Below are 26,288 nucleotides of genomic sequence, written 5' to 3'. Positions count from 1 at the left end.
CCATAGTACACACTGAAAACATGGTAGCTGCCAGGGCTGTCACTGCTGCTGCTGTTGGTTGAGGAGGTGCAAGGAACCAGAACAAGTGGACATCAGAAGGTTTGACAATATAGAGGTTCATTCAGGCCCGTCGCGCCTGTAGTCCCAGCACTTTGGGAGGCCCAGGTGGGCAGATCGCTTGAGGAGTGATCAGGTCAGGAGTTCAGGAGTTCGAGACCAGCCTGGCCAACATGGTGAAACCCCGTCTCTACTGAAAAATATAAAAATTAGCCGTGCGTAGTGACAGGCACCTGTAATCTCAGCTACTTGGGAGGCTGAGGCAGGAGAATCTCTTGAACCCTGGAGATGGAGGTTGCAGTGAGCCAAGGTCATGCCACTGCACTCCAGCCTGGGTGACAGAGTAAGACTCTGTCTCAAAAAATAAAAATAAAAGACGATTTGACAATCTAGAGTTTCATTCGAGCTGGGCACGGTGGCACATGCCTATAATCCCAGCTACTAGGGAGGCTGAGGGGGGAGGATCCCTTGAGCCCAGGAGTTCAAAGCTGCAGTGAGCTTTGATTGTACCACTTCACTTCAGCCTGGGCAGCAGAGCAAGACCCTAAGTCCAGTAAATAAATAAAGGCTTATTCAGTAAGTCCGTAAAGAATCCAAAAGGCGGCCGGGCGCGGTGGCTCATGCCCGTAATCCCAGCACTTTGGGAGGCCGAGGCGGGCAGATCACAAGGTCAGGAGATCGAGACCACGGTGAAACCCCATCTCTACTAAAAATACAAAAAATGAGCCGGGTGCGGTGGCGGGCGCCTGTAGTCCCAGCTGCTCGGGAGGCTGAGGCAGGAGAATGGCGTGAACCCAGGAGGCGGAGCTTTCAGTGAGCCAGGATCGCGCCACTGCACTCCAGCTTGGGCGACAGAGCGAGACTCCGTCTCAAAAAAAAACAAAAAACAAAAAAAACAAAACAAACAAAGAAAAGAATCCAAAAGGCACCTAGTAGCACATCAAATATTTGAGGAAAGGAAAAATAAGTTGTGAGGGAAAATAGAAACATGGATTGTTAAAGCTGTAGGGGCCAGGCACAGTGGCTCACGCCTGTAATCCCAGCACTTTGAGAGGCCGAGGCGAGTGGATCACCTGAGGTCAGGAGTTTGAGACCAGCCTGGCCAACATGGTGAAATCCCGTCTCTACTAAAAATACAAAATTTAGCAGGGCGTGGTGGCGGGCGCCTGTAATCCCAGCTACTCGGGAGGCTGAGGCAGGAGAATCACATGAACACGGGAGGCGGAGGTTTCAGTGAGCTGAGATCGCGCCACTGCACTCCAGCCTGGGCTACAAGAGTGAAACTCTGTCTCAAAAAAAAAATGCTGGGGGAATCAGGAGTCACTGTGGCCAACCGCCTCATTTTATTGACGGGTAGACTGAGTCCCAGAGAGAATTAGTCATTATCCAAGAGAAAACATCTAATTATTAACAAAGCATGTAACCCAGTTCTCCTGAGAGTTCTGGATATTATTTCACAAATAAGATTTAAGTTCAAGGAATCATTCCTAGACATCCAATGAATGACCAGACAGCTAAAAGACTAATCTTATTAAGGCCTGTCTCTTAGCACGTTTCCCCTGCTCAAAACCTCATGACTCTGCTTTCCATTGAATAAAATAAATGTCATTGACATCCTCTGGGGTCCACCCCAACCTATCTCTTCAGCCTCCTCTCTTATTTACCATGTATTATATCCTTCAGATGATTCCCCATTTCTTAGTGCTCCATATGTGAAGTCTGCAGAGATCCTCCTTCTCCCTGAAGTCACTGTTTACATCCGACCGCTTCCCTGAAGCCTCCACTTGCCATACCAGGGGCTTTGCTTTGGTGCCGTTGCTGTTTGTCTTTGCTCCATAGCACTTATCACATTCGATCTTCCTTTAAGCGGGTTGCTTCTGCATTGTAAGAGGCAGGGACTAACTTGTACGTCTTTTTCTCTTCCACAGTGCCTCCTCTGTGATAGGTAACCAGCTAATGTTTGTTGATTTAAATAGCCATTTACCTGCCTTTTTCATTTCTGGCCTCATTTTCCACTTCTTAAATATGTTGTATGAGTTAACTGGAAAAGAGGTTTAAGAAATTAATGTTTTTGATGCTTCCCTGGCATGACAAATATCTGGGAAAATGTGAAAGCATACCTAACTCCATTCTGGGAAGAGTGTTTACGCTATAAAATCACCTACTCTCCAGATCAAAGGAAAAGGAAGTACTTTTTCTTCCTTCAGTTGTATGACTAACTGTCTGCAGGTGGGAGCTTGAGCAGCTCGCGATTAGAGTATACACTAACTGGTGACTTGAATTCCAGAAAAGCAAAGCACTCAGAAGAGTCCTGCCTCTAAGTTAAGGGGTGAAGTCCTGAAAGGTTTTGAATGTTCATAGATTAGAAAGGTGGACTTGGAGGATGGGGAATGGAGGTCCAGCTTGAGCTGCATGGGAAGGAAAGCATTTGTTTATACCCCTGGTGGCTTACTAAAGGATTAAAGAGGCGGGGGAGACTGATATGTGACCTGACCTGGACTTCTAAAGTGGGGGCTGTTTCTCTTTCATACGACTTTTCCTGCAAAACCTTTAGAGCAGCAGAATGCCTCTATCTTCAGCAAGTAAAGCAGCCAAGCCAGTTTGACCAGCTTGAGGGAAACACCAAACAAAGCTGGCAACTCCAATCACATGCATACTAGTTACTCATTATCTGCTGGCCTCTGGAGAAAGATAGAGTAGCTCACTGATTGGATCCTGAGGTTGAAATAACTCCACATCTCTCTGTGCTCTGACCAGAGCGACAAGAAGAGTGTCTGGAATGCTTGGGAGACATTTTAAGCAGGACAGATCCAGCCTAAGGCTAGACTGCACCTGTCCACAGCCTAGACCAGGCCCATGGAAAAGAAAAGTAAAACCTTTTTCTTTAAGCACATAGAATATGTGTGAAACCCACAAGGCTAGAAAAGAAAGTGAAGTGGAGGAAAAAAGGCACTGGGACTCCACCTGGGAGTATGAAGACTACGGGAGTGTACGGAAAAGGAACCTTACGGTGCCGGATGGACTCTACAGAGAAAATGACTTAGATCCCAGGTACTGGGCCAAAGGGCAGCATCGGCCCTACAGAAAAAGGGATTGTGGATATTGGGATTTTGAGCAGAGTGAACCAAGCTATGTGGACTGTGGGGAAGCACATGAAAGTGGAAAGGGCTGTGTGTACCACGGAGGTCATGATGGTTATAGGAGTCCAGAAAATGTAGATTATGAGAGTCCCAGCCCTGGGACGAAGGATAATTCGCCCACGAGAAGCCCAGATGTGACCTCAAAAGCTGGTGGATATGGGGAAAATGGCTACCCAGACTGTAAGAATCTGAATTATAATCCTGAGGACTCTAAAAAAGCTGAACAATTGACTGATCATAGGGGTTTGGATGATTCTTCAGCGAATTTAGGTCGACCTCAGTTGTGGTATATAGACCATAGGAATGTTAATCATAATCTTGAGGATTGTCAGGAAACTAATTTTTATAATAGAGAACACAGCAATTTATATCATGTTCCTGGGAGTTATCCTAATGGGCAGCCTGTGAGCTTTTCAGATGTGAATGGGGTCAAGAAAGATAAAGAATTTATCAAATACCATGAAGGGGACACGAATGTTTATCAAAATGACAACATGTATCCCAAAGCTAAGACTCATGTCATGGATCAGGGTAATTTCGATACAGAAAATGAAGGCTATGATGCTTTATTTGCAAACTGTGCATATAAATCCCGTAATTCCAGAGGAACAGATTCTCTCCATCAAGTGGAGAATTTGGAGTATAATGGCATTGACATATCAAGAACAAAGGCACGTGGGGGCAGCGGGATCCTTCTGGATGGTCTGCAGACTCAGTGTACCACGGGAGACCAAGGAGAACGTCATTTGGGGATTCCTCAGAGCTCCTCATTAGAGAAGAATATCTGGCATTTAGAGGAAGAGAGAAAATTAAATGGCCTAGAGACTTGGAGAAGGAATAGTTGCCTCCGCCGCACAGCACCCAGCACCCTCAGGTGCTCAGAGTTCGTGCAAAACAGGAAGAAAACCCAAGGTATGAACTCAGCCAGCCTTCTTAGGATAAAGCATAAAAATAGATTTAAAGGGTGGTTATACCAGGTACTAGGAGCACTTGTGTTCTTAAGGAACCCGGGCCCTGAACTTCTTATCAAGTGCACCTTGAGTGAGAACCACCTTAGAGATTTACTTTGGAAGGTGTTGTACAGAGCAAGAGTATATACAGTGCTAAAAATATGCAACATTCGGACAGCGCTCTCATGGGAGCTTTTATTTACTCTTCTTGTTTTTTTCAGTTGTCTCTAATCTCAAGTGTCTTTCCTTTCTTACTTTCATGTTTTTGTTTATCTTGTGGGGGCAGCAAGTTTATTATCAGGGTGTCAAGCTAAAATTCATTTTCCTGGCATGTTTTTTTTTTTTTTTCTCTCAGTCTCTGCACTTCTTTGGACATTAATGGAAAAGAAGACTTGACTTTATTTTTATTTATTTATTTTTTTGAAACAAGATCTCATTCTGTCCCCCAGGCTGGAGAACAGTGGCATGGTCATGGCTCACTGCAGCCTCAACCTCCTGGGCTCAAGAGATCCTCCTGCTTCAGCCTCCTGAGTAGCTGGGACTATGGGCACATGCCACCATGCCCAGCTAATTTTTAATTTTTTTTGTAGGGGCAGGGTTTCACCATGTTGCCCAGGCTGGTCTTGAACTCCTGGGCTCAAGCGAACCACCCACCTCTGCTTCCCAAAGTGCTGGGATTACAAGTGTTAGCCACCATTGCCAGGCCTTAATTTTAGTTTTAATATTTTTTTACTGCTCCTTTCAGAGCAGGGTTACCCCATAGGCAGTGTGCCCAGAGTAGCCCTGACTTGTTTTATCGATTGTTCACTCCTTGACATTCAGGAATCTTAATGATGAGTACTAACACTCTTGTAGAATCCAGAAGATTATTTCTAGCTTTCAAATCACTTCATCTCACTGAGCCTTAACTACATTATCTGTGAAATGAGAATATTAGGAGTCTTTTATCATGTAGAGATTATTTCTTTCTTGCCATTATGTCTTTTCTTCTTCAGTTCTCATAAGTGAACTTTATTTATTTTTTTTTTTTTTTTTGAGACGAAATCTCGCTCTGTCACCCAGGCTGGAGTGCGGTGGCCGGATCTCAGCTCACTGCAAGCTCCGCCTTTTTCTCCTGCCTCAGCCTCCCGAGTAGCTGGGACTACAGGCGCCCGCCACCTCGCCTGGCTAGTTTTTTGTATTTTTTAGTAGAGACGGGGTTTCACCGTGTTAGCCAGGATGGTCTCGATCTCCTGACCTCGTGATCTGCCCGTCTCGGCCTCCCAAAGTGCTGGGATTACAGGCGTGAGCCACCGCGCCCGGCCAAGTGAACTTTATTTCTACTGTGTTATTTTTATAATTACTGGACTCCCTGTTAAACTTTTTGTGTGTGTGTATGCTGTATGTTGTCTTCATGCCAAACAGCCTTTCTGGTTCTGGCCAATTTTGGGGTCCCGGCTGTGACCAGAGGATAAAGGTTAGTCAGAGAATGTGAATGATCTGGAAAATCCATCTCATACCCTCCTGCTAAGTGGAAAGTTTCTCGTCTAGGTCTCCTTCAGAATGGGCTGGCTGGTTAGATTTGTACTGGGAGGCACCACAGACTGAAAAGATAAGCCTGCTGTGGTCCTGGAACAGCTAGTGGTTTACCTGGTGGTCCTCCAACATGGGCTTGACTTAACTTGAATTTCCAGGGCACCATTTTGGACCTAACAGGCTCTTAACCTGCACCTATAAAGACAAAAATGAAACGAAACCCAGCTTTAGTTGGGAGGCTGAGCTTTTTAGCAGCTAGTCATTTTTTCCTAGGTGCATTTTCTCTCTGAAATGATAGGGATTGGTAACTTCTAAATTCCTTCTTGATACTGGTTTTTGTATTGTTCCCCTTCCCTCCCCCCACATCTGTTCCTTCCGTGAACTTTGTTTCCTATCTTTAGTTCCTTATTGTATTAAGCCTCCCAACTGCAATCAAAGTGTGTTTATTCTGTTGGACTTCACAGGAGTCAAACCCTTCTCTCTGCAGTGTTGTAATGTGCCCTCTGATCTCTCTGAAACCAGCTCGGTTCCACCCAGTGTCATTTCCATTTCTACAGCTCTCTGTATCTTTAAGGACTTAACTTTTGAAAGTATATTCATAATTAGTTCATCGCTTTTTGTACCCCTAGTATCCTCCTTGACCTGTAACAAATTCTGTCTTTACTAGAAATCTTTCAGCATTCTAACATTTTTGTTAGCTCTCTCACGCCATCACCCTTCCTGAATATTACAAGGGAACACTGTGTAATTACACAAAGGAACAAGCATCAGAGTCGGCCTGCCTCGAGTTCAAATCTCAGCTCCATTTACTAAATGGCCTTAACTTGACAAAAATTAGTTAACCTTTTGGAGCTTCGGATTCTCAATTTGTAAAGTGAAGATAATACCTGTTTCATAATGAGATAGAAAAATAAAACAATCACATATCTGGAACATAGTATGTCCTCATAAATGGCCATTTCTTTGTGTTTTATCTGCCCACCTCCCTTCCCCTTTACAAGTTGCCCCACCCGCCTATCACTTCCTTGAACCCAGGAGGCGGAGGTTGCGGTGAGGCGAGATCGCACCATTGCACTCCAGCCTGGGCAACAAGAGTAAAACTCCATCTCAAAAAAAAAAAAAAAAAAGAAATACAGTAATCCTTATTTTGAGAGATTAGGTTCACCCTTTTAAATAAATAAAACCTAAGCACTAACTACTTAAGTTTATTCTATTTTGTCTTATTCTTTTGTTTCATGAATTTATATCTTGCCTGTTAGACTAGATTCATTCACTCAGATGGAACTAACTTTAAAAACCATCTAGTTTAACTCCACTTGTTTTGCTAGTCCTGAAGTTCCAACAGATGAAACGACTTGACTGAAACTACAGAATGCTTAGAGGACATTTCAGCTTTCCATATCCTTGCCCCAGCTCCCAGATGGAGTCTCCCTCTGTCGTCCAACTACTCCCTCCCTCGTAGTTCCGTGGCACCATCTTGGCTCACTGTAGCCTCCGCCTCCCGGGTTCAAGCAATTCTCCTGCCTTAGCCTCCCGAGTAGCTGGTGGTGTGCGCCACCACACCCTGCTAATTCTTGTGTTTTTAGTAGAGATGGGGTTTTACCATGTTGGCCAGGCTGGTCTCAAACTCCTTACCTCAGGTGATCTGCCTGCCTTGGCCTCCCAGAGTGCTGGGATTACAGGCGTGAGTCACAGCACCCAGCCTATAATTAAAACTTTAAACGATTATAATTTAGATCAATTGATTTTTTGGGGGGAAGGTGGGATAGTTGTAAACGATATATAAAATGTTATGAGAGCAAGTGGAAGGAATAAAAGTAAACCGCCTAATTAATATAAACTGAAGAAAGCGATTTTATAGAGTGGGATAGAAAAATAGCCAGAGGGTTATGTAGTTGAACAAATTTTGAACCATCACTGTAGTGTTAATGGAAATATAATGCAGGAAACGGCCATGCTTTTATGGATAACACACAAAATCCAGAACACGCCTTCACGTTTAATGGAGAGCACTGGCTTGGGAGGCCGGTTTTGAATATGCTGCTTTATGAACTGTTTGGTCTTAAACAAGTCATTTTATTCCTCTTTGCCTGTTTCCTCATTCGTAAAATGTGAGCAGTATTATCTTGCCTCAGGAGTCTTGGTAAAATAGAACATCAGTGTGTGTGTGTGTGTGTGTGTGTGTGTGTGTGTGTGTGTGTGTAGAAAACAGCTTTTCATGTAAAGATTTTTTGACTGACATCATAAAAATTTGCTTATCAAACAGTGACAACTTATCTTTAATTATTTTACAAAAATTATCTTTGCCCTGTTATTTTACTTATGCTGCCTAAATATTAAAAAATAATAACCCCACAGTTTTAGGCTCATCAGCATACCTCGCTAGGATTTAGTGTATTTGGTGAGCGTTCAGAAATGGTGTTTGAGTTACTCCTAGTATTAAACTCACTATCCTGCCGCGTAAGAAGTTGCAGACTCCAGTAATTTGGGCACTTGATCCTCATTTGTTATCCTGTTTGCCTAGATTGGGACCTGGAGATGAAAGGCGGAAAGGGAGGCTTTTAGCTAGGTCTCCAAGGTGGAATTTCTCCCAGCAGGGACTTTACCTCAGGCTACTTGCCAAAATAGACTGGCATTACAGAGCAAAAGCCACCAGGAACGTTTTTCCTCTTGCTGTTGAGATTTAGGACCTAACTGTAATAGATTTACCTCTGAAGTTTGGTGATCCCGGAAGTCTGCTGTGAGCCCTGCAGCTCTGGAAGTTTTACACAGAGCAGGATAAAATTTCTCCAAATAGTAAAGTAGGTGCTGGAGGAAAAGCAGTGGGGGTTGGGTGGGCTGGCTGGAGTGTTGTGGTTACACGGAAAACCAGGGTTTGTGATTCCTCCAGGCAGGGCTGGGGAGGAGGTGAGCACGCGTACAGACAAATTGCCTCCTCTCAGGGTTTGCAGCAGAAAGACTGCTCTAGATGCATTGCTAGGCAGGCAGTTGTGTTTTTGCTTTCTTTTTTGCATATTACTTCAACAATGTTTTCTTTTCTTTTTTTACTTTCTTTTTTTTTTTTTTTTTTTTTTGAGATGGAGTCTTACTCTGTCGCCCAGGCTGGAGTGCAGTGGCGTGATCTTGGCTCACTGCAACCTCCGCTTCCTGGGTTCAAGGGATTCTCCTGCCTCAGCCTCCTGAGTAGTTGGGACTACACTATAGGTGGGCACCACTGCACCAGCTAATTTTTGTATTTTTTTTTTAGAGACAGCATTTCACCATGTTGGCCAGGCTGGTCTTGAACTCCTAACCTCGTGATCCACCCGCCTTGGCCTGCCAAAGTGCTGGGATTGCAGGCGTGAGCCACCGCACCCGGCCCCTATTTTCTTCATCCATTTAAAGGGATTGATAGGAAAGAAACCTCCGATTATTAAAAGGTGAAGAATGTTTGAAATGGACTAACGGTAATTGGGGGCTGACTGTTAGAACATTCTCGTTTTGCAGCAAATGTTCTTTTTTCTACTTTATTATTCTTTGTCATAGCAATATTATATATTCATCATAGAAATACTAGAAATGGGAATAAGTGAAAAGAAAGGAAAAAATCAGTTTCTGTCACCTCTAACACTTTTTCCAAATACGTGCATTTGAAATATTTTTCCCTTTTTAACAAAACTATAGTTCTTTCATAAACTTTTTTCAGCAATTCACGTTAGATGTAGCCCAGGCTGGAGTACATTGACACAATCTCAGCTCAGTGCAACCTCCATCTGCCAGGTTCAAGTGATTCTCCTGTCTCAGCCTCCGGAGTAGCTGGGATTATAGGTGCATGCCACCACAACCAACTAATTTTTGTATTTTTAGTAGAGACAAGTTTTCACCATGTTAGCCAGGCTGGTCTTGAACTCCTGACCTCGGGTGATCCACTGCCTTGGCCTCCCAAAGTTCTGGAATTACAGGTGTGAGCCACTGTGCCCGGCCTTATAAGAGTATTTTATTATATGGACATGCCATAGTTTATTTTCCTGGGCCCTTTTGCTTTTTTGGTTTTTTTTTTTGAGACAGAGGCACTCTGTCACCAAGGCTGGAGTCCAGTGGTGTGCTCTCGTTCACTGCAGCCTCCGCCTCCTGGATTTAAGCAATTCTGCCTCAGCCTCCTGAGTAGCTGGGACTATAGGCATGCTCCACTGCTCTCTACCCAGACCCTTTTGAGGAAATTTTAGTTCTTTCTGTTTAGGTTGCTTCTAAACTTTTTAAAACATCAACCATCCCTGTATGAACATATTTGTGCCCTTGTCCAATTATTTAGTAGAATAAATTCCTAAAAATGGGCTCCTCGGCTATAAGGTTTGATTTTTTTTTTTTTCAAAGTAGATAAAGTATTGAGGTTTGATTTTTTTTTTTTTTTAAAGTAGAAAAAGTATTAAAGTTTTAATTTACTCCCCTATCCCTCTTTGCCCTAGATTTTAACTTTTAAAATGAAAGGACTTGATAAAATTGGCCTTTCCCTTCATTTCACACAATTTCTGCCATAAATTACCTGGAATACTGTTGCATATTTGCTGTATATGACACAACTAGATTAGATTCTGTCTGAGGGATTTACTTATTTTTTTTTTTTTATTTTTTGAGACAGAGTCTCACTCTGTTGCCCAGGCCGGAGGCGCAGCCTCCACGTCCCAGGTTCCAGTGATTCTCCTGCCTCAGCCTCCTGGGTAGCTGGGATTACAAGCACATGCCACCATGCCCAACTAATTTTTGTAGTTTTGGTAGAGACAGTTTCACCATGTTGGCCAGGCTGGTCTCGAACTCCTCACCTCAGGCGATCTGCCTGCCTTGGCTTCCCAAAGTGCTAGGATTACAGGCATGAGCCACTGCGCCCAGCCTGTCTAAGGGATTTATAATTTATGTTATATTGGGTAGCATTTTATAAATGCAATCGTATTAATATGTGCAAATATGCTTAAATGTATCATTGTTCACGGTCTTATTGTGGGCAAACTGTGGCTCTAAATATGAGGTTAAATTGTGCTCTAGAATTGCACCACTTTGTTATTAGCTACCAGATGGCTACCAAAACTCAAAGGCGGAATTCCAGGTTAGAATGCATATGGTTTGCCTGCCTGGGAAAAAACTGGAGACAGAATAGCTGTTGGTCAAGAGCACAGACTCTAGAGCCAAGGTAGGTTCGGATCTCAGCTCTTCTACTTACCGGGGCAGTTACTTAACTTTTCTCCCTTCCTCATCAGTAAAATAGGGACAATAGGGTGTTATGAAGCTAAATTAATATTTGTAAAATACCTAGAACAGTGCATGACACATGTAGTGCCATATAAATATTTGTTCTCTTTTCTTTTTGACACAGGGTCTCACTCTGTTGTCCAGGCTGGTGTGCAATGGAGCTATCACAGCTCACTGCAACCTGGGAGGATCAGCCTCCCAGGGTCAGGTGATCCTCCCACTTCAGCCTTTGGAGTAGCTGGGACTACGGGCACGTGCTACCACACCCAGCTAATTTTGTTTGTTTTGTAGAGACTGAGGGTCTCACTGTGTTGTCCAGGATGGTCTTGAACTCCTGGTTTCAAGTGGTCCTCCCGCCTCTGTCTCCCAGAATGCTGGAATTACAGTCATGAGCCACTGTGCTCAGCCAGTATGACCTTTTTTTTTTTAAATTATTTTGTGCCTGTGAGGTTGAAAAGTATCAGTTAAGCTCAAGTCCCCATTGATCTCAACTTCTACCCCAAATCCTAGGTCCTTCCCTGAGACAAACTCTGGGATGAATTTGGTGTCTTTTCCTTCCAGACCTTTCTCTGTACACTTACATATTTTTTATATGTGTGTGTGTGTGTATATATGTGTATATGTGTATATGTATATGTATATATGTATATATGTGTGTGTGTGTGTGTGTATATATATATATTTTTTTTTTTTGAGACAGAGTTTCACACTTGTTGCCCAGGCTGGGGTGCAATGGCATGATCTCGGCTCACTGCAGCCTCTACCTCCTGGGTTCAAGCGATTTTCCTGCCTCAGCCTCCCAAGTAGCTGGGGTTACAAGCATGTGCCACCACACCAGGCTAATTTTTTTGTACTATTAGTAGAGATGGGGTTTCACCATGTTGACCAGGCTGATCACTCCTGACCTCAGAACCGGCCTCCCAAGTTGCTGGGATTACAGGCCTCACGTGAGCCACCGCACCCAGCCTATATGTTTATATAGAAATATATATGGGTTTTTGCAGATTTTCCTTTCTTTCATCTCTTTTCCCTGTTCTCCATTTTCTTATAAAATCGTGCATTTTCTTAAAAAATTGTGGCATATTGTTGTGCACCTTTCTTCTCCCCTGGCTCATTTAAGTGTAAATGTTTGGAAGATGTGAGCGGGACATTCCTGTGAATCACTCCTGCCATCCCTGTTCCTGCTGTCCTGGGACCACCCAGCTGAAATCTGCTCTGTGAGAGCTTTAGGGTTCATTGACGGGGGGGATGTTTGGGGTCCCTTGGTTAAGCTCTGGGTGAAAGACTGCAGAAAGAGGCCCAGGGGCAGACTAAACAGGCAACTGCTGCCAGCTTTACAGTTTTGCCTCTCATCACAAGAGATGGCTGGGCCTTTGGAATTCTTCCCTCAAAAGGGCATTCCCCATTTCCCACCCAAAGCAACAACAAAAAGGTTTAGCATGGGGTAGAAAAGGAAGAGATAATAATCTTAGATTCAAACTCCCGAGGTGGAATTTCGAGGGTTTTAGGACTAGGAAAGGACACCAAATAGAAAGGAAGGTGTTGATCCCAGGTACTGCTGGGCCTGCTGGTGCACTTCTCAGTCCAGTACGCTTAGGGTTCCAGCTCCATCCTTTAGGACGAGCCCTGCTGTGATAGCCCGGGTGACTTGCGCGATTCATATGTAAATGTGGGAAGCCTGGGGGAAATGCCGACCCTATTCAAAGGATTTTAGGGGGTTGTGGAGCATTCCAGAGCTCTGGGAAGATTCTACCCTGCCTGCTTCCCCTGAGGCCCAGTTCCACACACAGCCAACTCTGGGCACTGCAGGTAGGTCCTGGGGTGTGGGAGCCAGCACAGAAGGAAGTGGAACAGGCAGCCTCTTCGTCCCCACTCAAGGGCACCTGGGATCTGGCCGGGAGCTCAAAATTTTCCCCATTAGAGAAAGAGCCAGCTTTCTGAGGCAAGGGAAGGGTGCATGGCTCTATTCTTTAACTCTGAAGTGTGTGTAATGGAGTTGTGGAAAGCTGTGGGCTAATGACTCCCTTCCATAGAACTTCAGGAAGTGAGCCTGGTGATAATGTACTAACTGGAAAGGGTTGGGGGTGTCTTGAGAAGGAATGGAATCAGGACTTGGGATGGGAGGTAAGCCACAACTACTGAAGGAACCCCACAACTAATTGTTTTATCACAGGAAGTAAATTTGTGCAACAGCCCCAGCTCCTTTAACATGTGCAGGGCTATCCTAGGAAGAAAGAGCTCATCTGCACATTTTATTGTTCTCATAGAAAAGTGGAATTTTAGAGTCTGCACAGGGCACTTGTCTGCTTGGTACATTTTGCCAAGTGCATTTACCATCTGTCAGGTGCAGATGGCATATTCGGGCCCATTGTGGGAAAAGGACCGAAGTTTGTTGGGTTATTACCTTGTTTAACTCCCTCAACTACTGTGCAAAGCAAGTAGTAGTATCCTCGTTTTATAGATTGGGAAATTGAGGCCAAGAGATAAAAGTGGACATTTCCAGGGCTCCCCAGCTACATAGTGGGGAAGTGCAAGATTCAAAGCTTCTTTTTCCACCACAGCTGGCTGAGGGTGAAGGCCGCCTTCTCCCGCTTTGTTGTCCGAGATACTAAAAATTTTATTTTTTTAGAGATGAATGTCTCACTATATTGCCCAGGCTGGTCTCAAACTCCTGGGCTCCAGCAATCCTCCCATCTCAGACACCCAAAGCGCTAGGATTACAGGCATGTGCCACCACGCGTGGCCCCGATACTAAAATTTTAGAGCAGATATTTTTATTAGAATATATGTGGCATAAAGGAAAAAGTTTTTATTTTTTATCGTATTTTATTTTTTGAGACAGAGTCTCGCTCTGTCGCCCAGGCTGGAGTGCAGTGGCACGATCTCGGCTCAGTGCAAGGTCCACCTCCCGGGTTCACGCCATTCTCCTGCCTCAGCCTCTCGAATAGCTGGGACTATAGGCACCCACCACCACGCCCGGCTAATTTTTTGTATATCTAGTAGAGATGGGGTTTCACCATGTTAACCAGGATGGTCTTGATCTCCTGACCTCGTGATCTGCCCGCCTCGGCCTCCCAAAGTGCTGGGATTACAGGTGTGAGCCACCGCGCCCGACCAGGAAAAAGTTTTTATACTTAACAGTCATTTCAAGCCAGACTTTCAAATTTGACTTAATCTTTGAAAACTCTCTTTGAGTGTTAATAAATGTTTGTGGCACCTGAAGGTCACCTGTATCTTCAGAAATACCTCGGGTTGCCAGGAGCAGTGACAACATGCCTGTAGTCCCAGCTTCTTGGGAGGCTGAAGTGGGAGGATTGCTTGAGAGCCCCAGGAGTTTGAAACCAGCCTGGGCAACAGCCCCCTCCTTTAAAGAGAGAGGAAGAGAAAGAGGAGGGAAAGAAACACCTAGGGTTTTATTAAAATTGCGGATATCCCAGTCCCACCCAGATTTTCTGAATCTGAATCCCAGGGGTGGTGTCCAGGAAACTGCAATTTAGTGAAAACATCCCATAGGGGTTTGTAGTTTGGGGTTTTAAAAATGTTTGGGGTTTTAAAGGCTGCTCAAGAGTTTATAAACCCCATTTTCCGGGGGGGAGGGGAAGGCATGCTGGTAGTTAAAAAGAGCTGTTATTGTTTTTCTCCATTTTAAGGAAATAAAAATCTAATCCATAGGCTGGCTGGCTTCTGATTGATGAGTAAGTGCTTGCTGGTACTTTGTGCTTTCAACTACTATAATTAGTAGAATTTTGATTCTCAGGAGAGTACACAGTGGTTTCCAGGGAGTTTTTAAGATTTGCAGCAAATAAGCCCCTGACCTTTTCTCATTGAGATTCCAGGCCTGGGAAACCAAATGGTGCAGGATTAAGTACACAGGATTTGGATTTAAATATATTTAGGTTCTAAATCCACAACTGCCATTTACTCACTATATAACCTCAGACAAATTTGTCAGCCTCTCCAAACCTGGATTTTCTTACCTATTAAATGGGAGTAATAATATCTACTTAAAAATTCTGATGTGGGTATAAAATGAGTTCAGGGATATAATCTGTAAAGTACCTGGCATGTGATAGGAATTCAGTAAATGTTCTCCTTCTCCAGATCTTTTTAGTCTTGTATTTAAAATGAGTTTCTATTCTCAACTTGGCACTAATGAGACCAAATTTGGGATTGAGAGTCTGTTGCTTTGAGATCACAAAGAAAATTTAAAACAAGGCTATTGAAAATAAATTTTACATATAACACAGTGAATTTAGAATCATAATTGAACACTGATGAAATGAGGGTTATGCTTCAAGTTTTGCCATTCATGCTACCAAAAAGTTCCAGAAAGAGCTTTTTCTGTCTTTTTAAATTTTATTTTGAATAATATCAAATGTATGGAAAATTGCAATCGTACAATGAAACTCCTGTATACATTTTATACAAATTCACCAATATTTAACATTTTGCTGTTTTTATCTCATTCTCTCTCAATCCCCACTCTCCACATGCAGTTTTTTTTTTTAATGAACTAAGAGTGCATTGCATATATCGTGCCCCTTAATAAGCTTCAGTGTGTATTTTGTATGAACATGGATTTTTTTTGAGACAGTCTTGCTCTGTCTGTCTCCCAGGCTGGAGTGCAATGGCGCAATCTTGGCTCACTGCAACCTCTACCTCAGCCTCCTGAGTAGCTGAAAATACAAATTTTTGTATTTTTAGTAGAGATGGGGTTTCACCATGTTGGTCAGGCTGGTCTTGAACTTCTGACCTCAGGTGATCCGTCCGCCTCAGCCTCCCAAAGTGCTGGGATTACAAGCATGAGCCACAGCACCTGCCCAGACTTTTTTTTTTTTTTTTTTTTTTTTTTTTTTTAAAAAAAAACCCAAACTGGAGTGCAGTGGCACAATCTCAGCTTACTGCAACCTCTGCCACCCAGGCTCAAGCCATCCTCCCACCTCAGTCTCCTGAGTAGCTGGGACTGTAGGTGTGTGCCAGTCCATGCCCTGCTAATTTTTATATTTTTTGTGGAGATGAGGTTTCACCATGTTGCCAGGCTGGTCTTGAACTCCAAGCTCAAGTGATCCACCAGCCTCGGCCTCCCAAAGTGCTGGGATTATAGGCATGAGCCACCATACTTGGCCTAAAATGGTGATTTTTCTGACTCCATTATTTCTTCTCTTATTTATCAGCTGACATTCTACCATAAGAAAGGGCTTTCTCTTCTCCCCCCTTTATTTATGTACTTTTATCTATTATCAATATGAACTTACAGATTATTTTATTCAGTGAAATAATCCATTGTTGTGCTTTTTCATTTATACTCAAATTGTGCCAGATTGGCCAGTGGGAGCCCCTTCAAGCTGGCTTCTGTGCCCTTTGACCTGTGCCCACCATGTTGTTGAGTACTTCTTCACTTTCTTCCACATTTCAGGCTCAGCTATACCTTCTCTGCCCCAGCCCTGGAATTAGCCATTTCTCCAAAGAACCCTGCCTCCTTTTAGTGGAGAATGGCATCTAGAAACCAGAATTTGGGTTGTATTCTAAAACACTGCAATTACTCACTTTTTTTTTTTTTTTTTGAGACAGGGTCTCTCTCTGTCACCCAGTCTGGAGTGCAATGGCACTATCTCGTGTCACTGCAACCTCTGCCTCCTGGGTTCAAGGGATTCTCATGCCTCAGACTCCTGAGTAGCTAGGATCACAGGTGTGTGCCACTATGCTTAGCATTTTTGTATTTTTAGTAGAGACGGGAGCTTGCCGTGTTGGCCAGTCTGGTCTCGAACTCTTGACCTCAAGAGATCCGCAGCCTTGGCCTCCCACAGTGCTGGGATCATGGGCGAGAGCCACTGCACCTGTCCCAGAATTCCTGACTTTTGAGAGAAAGCGGTGTGGAAAATTTTTTGGAGAATAAAATCTGCTGTGAAGGCCGACTTTCCATAAGTAGTTTGAACACTTGTGTTTTTGCTTCTTAAATCTGGGTTAAAATATTCCTGTAATTGTACTGAGACTTACTAGTATATTTACATACCAAATTTGTAGTTGTTTAATTGGATCATGAGGAATTTGATAGAGACTAAGCAGAGACTGATTGTTTCACTGTTGTTCTTTTCTGTTGCTTATTACCGTGTTTAATGCTCATTTCAGATGAACAGATGGCTGTTCCATGTTTATAAATAACCCTCATCCTATGTATCTAAGTAATAGATAATTGTAAAAGCTAATGACAGAATACATATTTGTTTTTATTTTTAGAATAATGCAGTTTAGTTCTTAGAGATTCTTGTACTTGAAAATACCATTGATAAGCTTCATGTTTATAGTAAGTTTGTATCTACTAGGACATTTGAGGTAACAAAACCTGCTTGTGAGTTTCGGTTAAGGTTTTCATAGGGAAAATCTAAACCTTTTTTTTTTTTAACCTATTTCATTGTATGCTAATGTTAACCTACCATTACAGTGACTGGAAAATGATAGGTCCTATAATTATCCAGTTCTCAGATGGATAATTTGTTATTTTTTATTTTACCCTTAGTTGGCATTGTTTTGTGCTCCCCATAATATTCTGTTTAATGTGCTACATCTGTATTTTGAACTTCCAGCTTGTTATTTCTGGTGCTTTGATCATGGACCATGTTTTATATCTGATTAAGTGAAAGCAAGTCTTTATAAGGTCAGACCCCTCTAAACCTCTTTTGCAAGGAGCTTGTAGACATGCTTTGTTCACTCAGTGGGCTAGCTACTTCTTTTTAGGACACATTCTCAAAATGGTATTGCACAGGTTGGAGTTCTCCCTGCAGTGATGGCTTTCTAAGCACTTCAGCTGTCCCTGTTTACAACTGACACGTGCGATCTGATTTCCTGAAGGTTGACAATAGTGAGACCTTTGGTTCTCAAGGAATGGGTTCTCTTTGCCTCAAACTGTGGAACGGTCCTGCTTTTACACCCAGAGCTGCTAACCAGTTCTCTTTTCCCTTCTAGAAATGACGCTTCTCTCCTCCCAGTCTTCATCACTGGTGGCCCCTTCTGGGTCTGTGTCCACCGAAAATCCAGAGCAGAGGATGCTAGAGAAGAGAGCCAAGGTCGTAGAAGAACTTCTTCAGACAGAAAGAGACTACATTCGGGATCTGGAAATGTGCATTGAGAGGATCATGGTACCCCTGCAGCAGGCACAGGTGGGAACTGGGAGACAGAGTTAGTTTGACCTTGAGTATGGTCCTCCAGGCCAGAAGCATTAGGAGATAGGAGGTTTCACCACAGATTTATTTGATTTGAAATAGAAACTGTGACTGTGAGTGCTGCTGTTCTTAATCAAGGGCCTCAACATCCGTGTGTCATCAGCTTAAGCCTTCAGCATCTTTCACTTGTCAAGTCTACTGTTAACCTACCAGCCACTGCAGTCACTCCCAGGACTCCTCCTGTTACTGTGGCTCCTGAAAACAGTTCCAGGGAGTCTGAATCGTGGCCCTGCTGGAAGGCTGAGTGATGATATAACAAAGCCTGGGGGTGAGCGGTTACGTTACTCTGAGTGATGATATAACAAAGCCTGGGGGTGAGCGGTTACGTGACTCTAGTACCTGTTTATATAGAATTTATCCAGGAAACCCTTACTAACATGTGAGTAGGCTGGGGACTTTTCTGGATGCTGGAGGTAGTAAGAAAAGGGTAACAGTGTCCTGGGGTTTATAGTCCTTATTGCTTGTAACTTGACCCGCTGGGCTGGGCTTGGGTTTACACCCTTGGAGCATTCGCTTCCAAGTCCTTCTGTAGCAGCTGGGCAGTGCCACGGGATGTTGGGCGTGGGTGGGAATTTGTATCCCAGTGCATTTGTAGACCAAATTGTTTCCATTATCATACTAAAGTGCTCATGGGGGTGGCAGAGAATAGTTGGATCAAGGACAAAGGATGACACTAAAGATAATGATGGATATTTCTAGTCTGGAAACTTCATGAACATGAGTGAAGAAAGTGACCTTCAGCAATTTTTCTACAATTCTTGAAGAGCTGTTCCTAAGATGATTGAAATACCATTAATCTCATTTCCGTGCATCTTTATGTTTTGTTTCCTTTTCTCAGGTACCAAACATTGATTTTGAGGGACTTTTTGGAAATATGCAGATGGTGATTAAGGTCTCGAAGCAATTATTGGCTGCTCTGGAAATCAGCGATGCTGTAGGTATGAGCTCCTGTGTTGTTTCAGAAGCAGCTTTTTAAAAAAACTTCATGCGCAGGAGGAAGGGGCCTTCCTGATACTGAGTAACTATGTCGCCGGGAACACACAGGTTTAGGTACTTAGTTCAGAGGTTACTTGCCCTCTACTTTCCTTCTGTCTCTGCCTAGTTTGGGGTAATACAGGATGTTAGCAATAGAAGAAGTTTTGGATGTCATACAGTATGACGTTTATTCCACACTCATGGTTGCAGCCCATTACTGGGTCATGAGATCAATTTATTTTTCAAGAAAATAAAATAGAAAATATCAGAATGCTGCCAGGCACAGTGGCTCACTCCTGTAATCCCAGCACTTTGGAGGCCGTGGCAAGAGGATCACCTGAGGTCAGGAGTTTGAGATCAGCCTGGCCAACATGGTGAAACCCTGTCTCTACTAAAAATACAGCTGGGCATGGTCACGGGCTTCTGTAATCCCAGCTACTTGGGAGACCAAGGTGGGAGGATTGCTTGAGTCCAGGAGGTTGAGGTTGCAGTGAGCTGAAATCGCGCCATGAGCCACTAAACTACCGCCTGGGGGATGGAGCAAGACTCGGTCTCAAGGAAAAAAAAAGAAAATATCAGAATGCACTGTAAGTAAGTTTAACTACCAATTTTTGAAACTTATCTCTTTTTTTGACACAGGATTTTTGTCGCCCAGGCTGGAGTGCAGTGGTGTGAATTCTGCTCACTGCAGCTTCAACCTCCCAGCCTCAAGCCATCCTCCCCACCTTGGTCTCCCACGTAGCTGGGAGTACAGGCATGTGCCATCACGCCCAGCTAATTTTTGTAATTTTTTTTTTTTTTTTGTAGAGACAGGGTTTTGCCATGTTGCCCAGGCTGGTCTCAAACTCCTGGGCTCAAGTGATCCCCCCATCTCGGCCTCCTACAGTGCTGGGATTAGAGGTGTGAGCCACCACAGCTGGCTGAAACTTTTATTTTCATTTCACATATATGTGTGCTGAGTCATAATTTAAAATATATTTATGTGGGACATTGTCAAAATGTTTTTAAAACATTAATCTAGTTCTTATAAACAAGGGAACTTATTGGTTATCCATTGCTGTATAACAATTGCACCGAAACATAGCAGCTGAAAACATTGAACATGTATTACCTCGCTGCTTCTGTAGGTCAGGAATCTGGAGGGGGATCTGCTGGGTGGTTCTGGCCCGGGATCTCATGAGGTTGGAGTCAGTTGTTGGCCTGGGCTGCTGTCATCTGGGGCTCAGGGATCTGCTTCCAAGAAAGCTCACTCAGCTCTTCAAGCCTCAGTTTCTTGCCACATGAGCCTCTGCCTGGGCTTTCCTCACAACGTGGCATGAGTCATGAGTCACCTAGAGTGACCTGTGAGAGAGAGCGAGAGACAGAATGAGAGCACGCAAGAGCAAGCATGCCTGAGACAGGAGCCACAGAGTCTTCTATAACCTGATCTTGAAAATGACACAGCATCACTTCTGTCATATTCTGTGGGTCATACAGACCAGCCCTGGCACAGTGTGGGAGGGGACATCCTATCATTTTGCTGCTTTATTGGAATCCTAATTACAAGAGGCTACCCCAGTTCCAGCCATGACACTATACACAACAACATCCAGCAGAAGGAGTGACCCCTGTGTCATTTTAAGTCTTTGCAAACCTTTTCCAGAGCTCCCCGATCAGATATCTTATTTCTCGTTGGCCAGAAGTGGGTGACATGCATGCAGCTAAGCTGATGGCTAGAAAGGGGAATGGGTCATGACGCTGGATTACACTAGATGGAATTTACCTGACTCATCTGGGAGAAAAACGGACACAGGAACAAAATCAGGGTTCTGTCCCCTGAAGGGAGGAGGAAACAGCTCTGGGATGTTGTGGCATGGTTCGTGTTTCCTGAATGTTTCTCTCAACACATACCCTCTCAAGATAGGTCCAGCTGGATCTCAATTGTTCTCTACAATAGATGGCCCTCTGAGGTTTAGGTACTATTGTTTCTTCTTTTTTTAGACAGGGTCTCACATTGTTATCCAGACTGGACTGCAGTGGCACAGATAGCTCACCCATAGCCTCGATTACCCAGGTCAAGCAATCTTCTCACCTCAGCTCCCTGAGCAGCTGGAACTATAGGCATGCACCATCAGGCCCAGCTAATTTTTAAATTTTTGTATAGATGGAGTCTCACTATGTTGCATAGGCTAGTCTTGGTTGCCTGGCCTCAAGTGATCTTTCCTCCTCAGACTCCCAAAATGCTGTGATTATAGGCATGAGCCACCACACACCTTTTTGAGACAAGGTCTTCCTCTGCTGCCTAGGCTAGAATGAGTGGCGTGATCATGGCTCACCGCAGCCTCGACCTTCCAGGCTCAAGTGATTCTCCCACCTCAGCCTGCCAACTAGCCTTTTTATTTTTAGTAGAGATGAGGTCTTGTTCTGTTGCCCAGGCTGATCTTGAACTCCTGAGCTCAAACGGTCCTCCCACACTGCTAGGTTACAGGTGTGACCTTCTCTGCAGCTGGTTTAGGTACTCTTTATCCTATTTTACAGTGAAGAGACTGACACTTAGAGGGAAGGTAATTTGCCCAGGCCACACGGCTAGTAATTGAAGGACTGGCATTCAGACTCAAGCCTGTCAATGCAAATGCCATTAGCTTCTACACAAAATACAACTGTGTCTTTTGCATTTTCTGGAACAGTTAGAAAAACTGGAGCCTGAGGTTCTTGCCCTTAGTCTAACCGGAGAGGTCCGGGAAGTTGAAGAAGGAGATACACACATTGAGTTGGGCAGAAGGAAGTCACAGTGACCCAGTTTTAGTGTGATGGTGAAGCATAAATGCCAATGTATATGATTTTTTAAGGCACTTGAAATAAGTATCTCTGGGTCATTTATTTGTATTAAGAAAGAAATGAGGTAAAGCTGGCTGCTATCTAAAAGGGCTTAATTATAAATTAAGTGGTTACTCATTTTTCTTCCAGTTTATTACCCGTTGTCGTGCCTGGGGCTCTCAGGTGGTTGGAGTTAAACCAGCTTCTGCAAGGCACCTTCTCCCCTTAGGTCTGATTCAAATCAGAAATGAGAGTCTTAGCATCTGTGTCTCTTATAGTGTACTATACCTTACATTATGACAGTAAACTGGGAAATGAAAGCAAATGTCCACAACCCCACCTCCATAAGATAGCACCTGCATTTATTTTTTCTTCTTCCCTTCGCTTCTTGTCCAAAGTCAAACAAGGAGTTGGGTAGCAGGCTTCAATGTGTTGAAGACACAGAGAGGTGGTGGAGAGGGCTCGACACTGAAAGGCTGAGACCCAGGTGCGAGGACTAATTTTTAGAGGAGAATGGTGGGTGGTGGGCCTGAGGGAGCCAAGACTGAGAGCACCATGTCGGTGGCTCTAGCAGAAGGCCAGGTGGTGCGTTCAGTGGGGGATTCACAAAGGACAAACGAAGTCTGAAACATCTGATGAGGGAAGGCTCTGAGAAGTCCGTGAAGGGCAAGACGGGCAAAGGGCAGGTGACCGAGATAGAGAATGATCAAGCAGCACCGGGAGACTCTGGGCACGTGGTCATAGGTGGAAAAGACTGGCTTTACGTGATTTTAAACACATCCCATGGAGAGCTATGTTGTTCATAATGACCCAGGATGTGTGTTTCTGTGTATGTCTATGCTTAGTTTTACCATGTCCAATGTCTTCCGTTTCTTTTTTTTTTGAGACAGTCTCACACTGTTGTCCAGGCTGGGCTGTAGCAGTGTGTTCACAGCTTACTACAGCCTCCACCTCCTGGGCTCAAGCGATCCTCCCACCTCATCCTCCCTAATAGCTGGGACTACAGGTGTGTGCCACCACACCCAGCTAATTTTTATGTCCGATGTTTCCTGATATTTTCTTTTCTATTTGATCAGCTGGGTGTGTTGGCTCACACCAGTAATCCCAACACTTTGGGAGGCTGAGGCAAGGCGGTCAGATCATGTGAGCCCAGGAGTTCTGGACCAGCCTAGGCAACATGGGAAAACCCTGTCTCTACAAGAAAAAAAAAAAAAAGTCCATTCTGTCTCATCAAAACAGTGCTGACTGTGACCTGTTAAGTATATTTCGTGACCCAGAGTTTGAAAGAGATTAAGGTGTAGCTTTGCTAGTTTGTAATTGATGTAGAATAGTCACTATCAGGGAAGTTGAAGAACAGCAAATTGAGTGTAAATCATCAGTCTGGATGGTGAAGATTCTGAGAATGCAGCTAGGAAAAGGGCTGCGAAAAGAAGGCAGACTAATGTAGAATGGTGAAACCAGATGAAGACATGGGTGGCTTAGGGGTTCCAAAGTTGCTGTGAAGGCTGGGCGCAGTGGCTCGTGCCTGTAACACTTTGGGAGGCCAAGGTGGGTGGATTGCTGAGCTCGGGAGTTCGAGACCAGCCTGACCAACAAGGCAAAACACCATCCCTACAAAAAAATAAAAAATTAGCCGGGTATGGTGGGGCACACCTGTAGTTCTGGCTATTTGGGGGGCTGAGGGCAGAGAATTGCTTGAGCCCAGGAGGTCGAGGCTGCAGTGAGCTGTGTTCAGCCTGGGTGACAGAGCAAAACCCCATCTCTTAAAAAAAAAAGAAAAAAAAAAGTGGCCATGAAGATGAAAAGGGAGCCAGCCCTGCCCCCACTGCTGTGACTGGTAGGTTGCAGGAGTAGACAGAAGGGAAGATTCTGGCCAGGTGCAGTGGCTCATGCCTATAATTTCTGTGGTTTGGGAAGCCAAGGCGGGAGGATTGCTTGAGGCCAGGAGTTCAAGCCCAGCCTGGGCAACATAGTGAGACCTCGTTTCTACAAAACAGCAACAAAATTACCCAGGTGTAGTAGCACACACCTGTGTTCCCAGGTACTTGAGAGGCTGAGGCAGGAGGAATCCTTGAGCCCAGGTGTTGGAGGCTGCAGTGGGCAATGGTCACGACACTGCACTCTAGGATACAGAATGAGACCTTGTCTCAAAACAATTTTTTTTTTTTTTTTTTTTTTAAGACAGAATCTCTCTCTGTTGCCAGGCTGGAGTGCAGTGACACGACCTCTGCTCATTACAACCTCTACCTCCTAGGTTCAAACGATTCTCCTGCCTCAGTCTCCCAAGTAGCTGGGAATAAACCACATAGTAGTAGCTGTGACTTTGTCACCAACAGAAGTCACATGTTCCTATCACATTAGGTTGTTGCAAATATCTTGAAATTTCAGTAACCCTCAACCAGAGGCAGCCAATGTTACCAATGTGTGTCACTCCTCATGCTGTGACAGTATGGGGATTGTTAGACTCAGTGCTACATTTGGTTATTTAATGCCTTATAAAGAAGTATATGGCTGAGACTCACGCCTGTAATCCCAGCACTTTGGGAGGCCCAGGCAGGTGGATTGCTTGAGCCCAGGAGTTTGAGACCAGCCTGGCCAACATGGCAAAACCCTGTCTCTACTAAAATTACAAAAATTAACCAGATATGGCAGCATACATCTGTAGTCCCAGCTGCTCAGGAGGCAGAGGCGGGAGGATCATTTGATCCTGGGAGGTAGAGGTTGCAGTGAGCCAAGATTGTACCACTGCACTATAGCCTGGGCAACAGAGTGAGACCCTGCCTAAAAAAAAAATAAGATAAAGAAGTATATAGGTTATATCATAAGTTGGGGATTTATCATTATAGGTATTTTAATAAACTTTGTCCATAGTCTTATTTATGCACAAAAATGTTAGAAACTGCTGCTGTAGAAGAACCCCGTCTCTACTAAAAATACAAAAATTAGCTGGGCATGGTGGTGTGTGCCTGTAATCCCAGCTACTCGGGAGGTTGAGGCAGGAGACTCACTTGAACCGGGGAGGCGGATATTGCAGTGAGCCGAGACGTGCCATTGCAGTCCAGCCTGGGCAACGAGAGCGAGACTCCATCTCAGGAAAAAATAAATAAAATAAGAAAGTAAGGGAGTCCTTATGGGGTTCTCATTACACATTACATCCCTACATGGAGAACGCTCTCAGATGCTTGTCTTGGCCCGACTGCAAAGGGACTGGAGGCTCTGTTTCAGAGGCGTGTGTGTGTGTGTTCTAAAACAAATACATGAGCCTGGGCAACATGGCGAAACCCCCTCTGTACCAAAACTACGAAAAATTAGCTGGGCATGGTGGCATGCACATGTGGTCCCAGCTACTAGGGACCCGAGTCTGGGAGGTCGAGTCTGCAGTGAGTGGAGATTGTGCCACTGCACACCAGCCTGGGTGATAGAGTGAGACTCTGTCTCAAAAACATAAAATAAAATGAATACATACATACATAGATGACATGGCTTTCTAAATTTTGCTTTAAATGATTACAACTTTAAGCTGTTAGATGGAAGTTTCTTACTATTTGATGGATAGTCTTACTATCATTTCTTGTAGTAGGTAGGATGTAGATGGTACTAAAGTTTGGCTGTGTAGCTTACATTTAGTATACTGAGAAGAAAGTTACTAAAAACACTGTATGTTTGTGTATATTCCAAAGGGCCTGTGTTTCTTGGTCACCGGGATGAGCTTGAGGGAACATACAAGATTTACTGCCAGAATCATGATGAGGCCATTGCGCTGCTTGAAATCTACGAGAAGGATGAGAAGATCCAGAAGCATCTTCAGGACTCCTTGGCAGATCTGAAGTAGGAGTTTTGACCACTTAACTTCCATCACAGTTCGTTAGTTCTCTAAGTTATACCTGTGTATATGCCTGGACTTGATTATGACATCTATCTTATTTTAAACATAAGATATCCATGATATATATCATTTAAATGGTTTCCTGATTATATTTTTGTCCATGTGAATAAATTTTATCTGTATGGAGTATTAGATTAACATTATGAGGTTAAAAAGCAGCCAGGAGAGGATGGTTTGGTCTAGATAAACAAGAGCATAGGTGAGAAGACTAAATACAGGGTTTGTTTTTTTTTTGAGACAGAGTCTTACTCTGTCACCCAGGCAAGAGTGCAGTGGCGTAATCTCAGCTCATCACCCAGGTCAGCATGCAGTGGCACAATCTCGGCTCACTGCAACGTCTGCCTTCTGGTTTCAAGCAATTCTCCTGCCTCAGGCTTCCAAGTAGCTGGAATTACAGGCGCGTGCTACTATACCTGGCTAATTTTTGTATTTTTAGTGGAGATGGGGTTTCACCATGTTGACCAGCCTGGTCTCGAACTCCTGACCTCAAGTGATCCGCTCACCTCAGCCTCCCAAAGTGCTGGGA

At 44.1% G+C, this 26,288-nt stretch overlaps 1 protein-coding gene across 1 annotated transcript in view; it reads left to right on the top strand.

Annotated features, from left to right (window-relative positions):
* DNMBP (dynamin binding protein) overlaps positions 1-26,288 on the top strand; it is a 121,361-nt gene that overhangs the window by 72,577 nt on the left and 22,496 nt on the right. Inside the window, 3 exon segments of the mRNA XM_050805705.1 lie at positions 17,849-18,042; positions 18,944-19,043; positions 25,557-25,704. Of these exon segments, the coding sequence (XP_050661662.1) occupies positions 17,849-18,042; positions 18,944-19,043; positions 25,557-25,704 (442 nt within the window).

Source organism: Macaca thibetana, chromosome 9 (assembly GCF_024542745.1).
Source record: "Macaca thibetana thibetana isolate TM-01 chromosome 9, ASM2454274v1, whole genome shotgun sequence".
Taxonomy (NCBI): domain Eukaryota; kingdom Metazoa; phylum Chordata; class Mammalia; order Primates; family Cercopithecidae; genus Macaca; species Macaca thibetana.
This window is presented reverse-complemented; position numbering and strand designations above follow the sequence as displayed.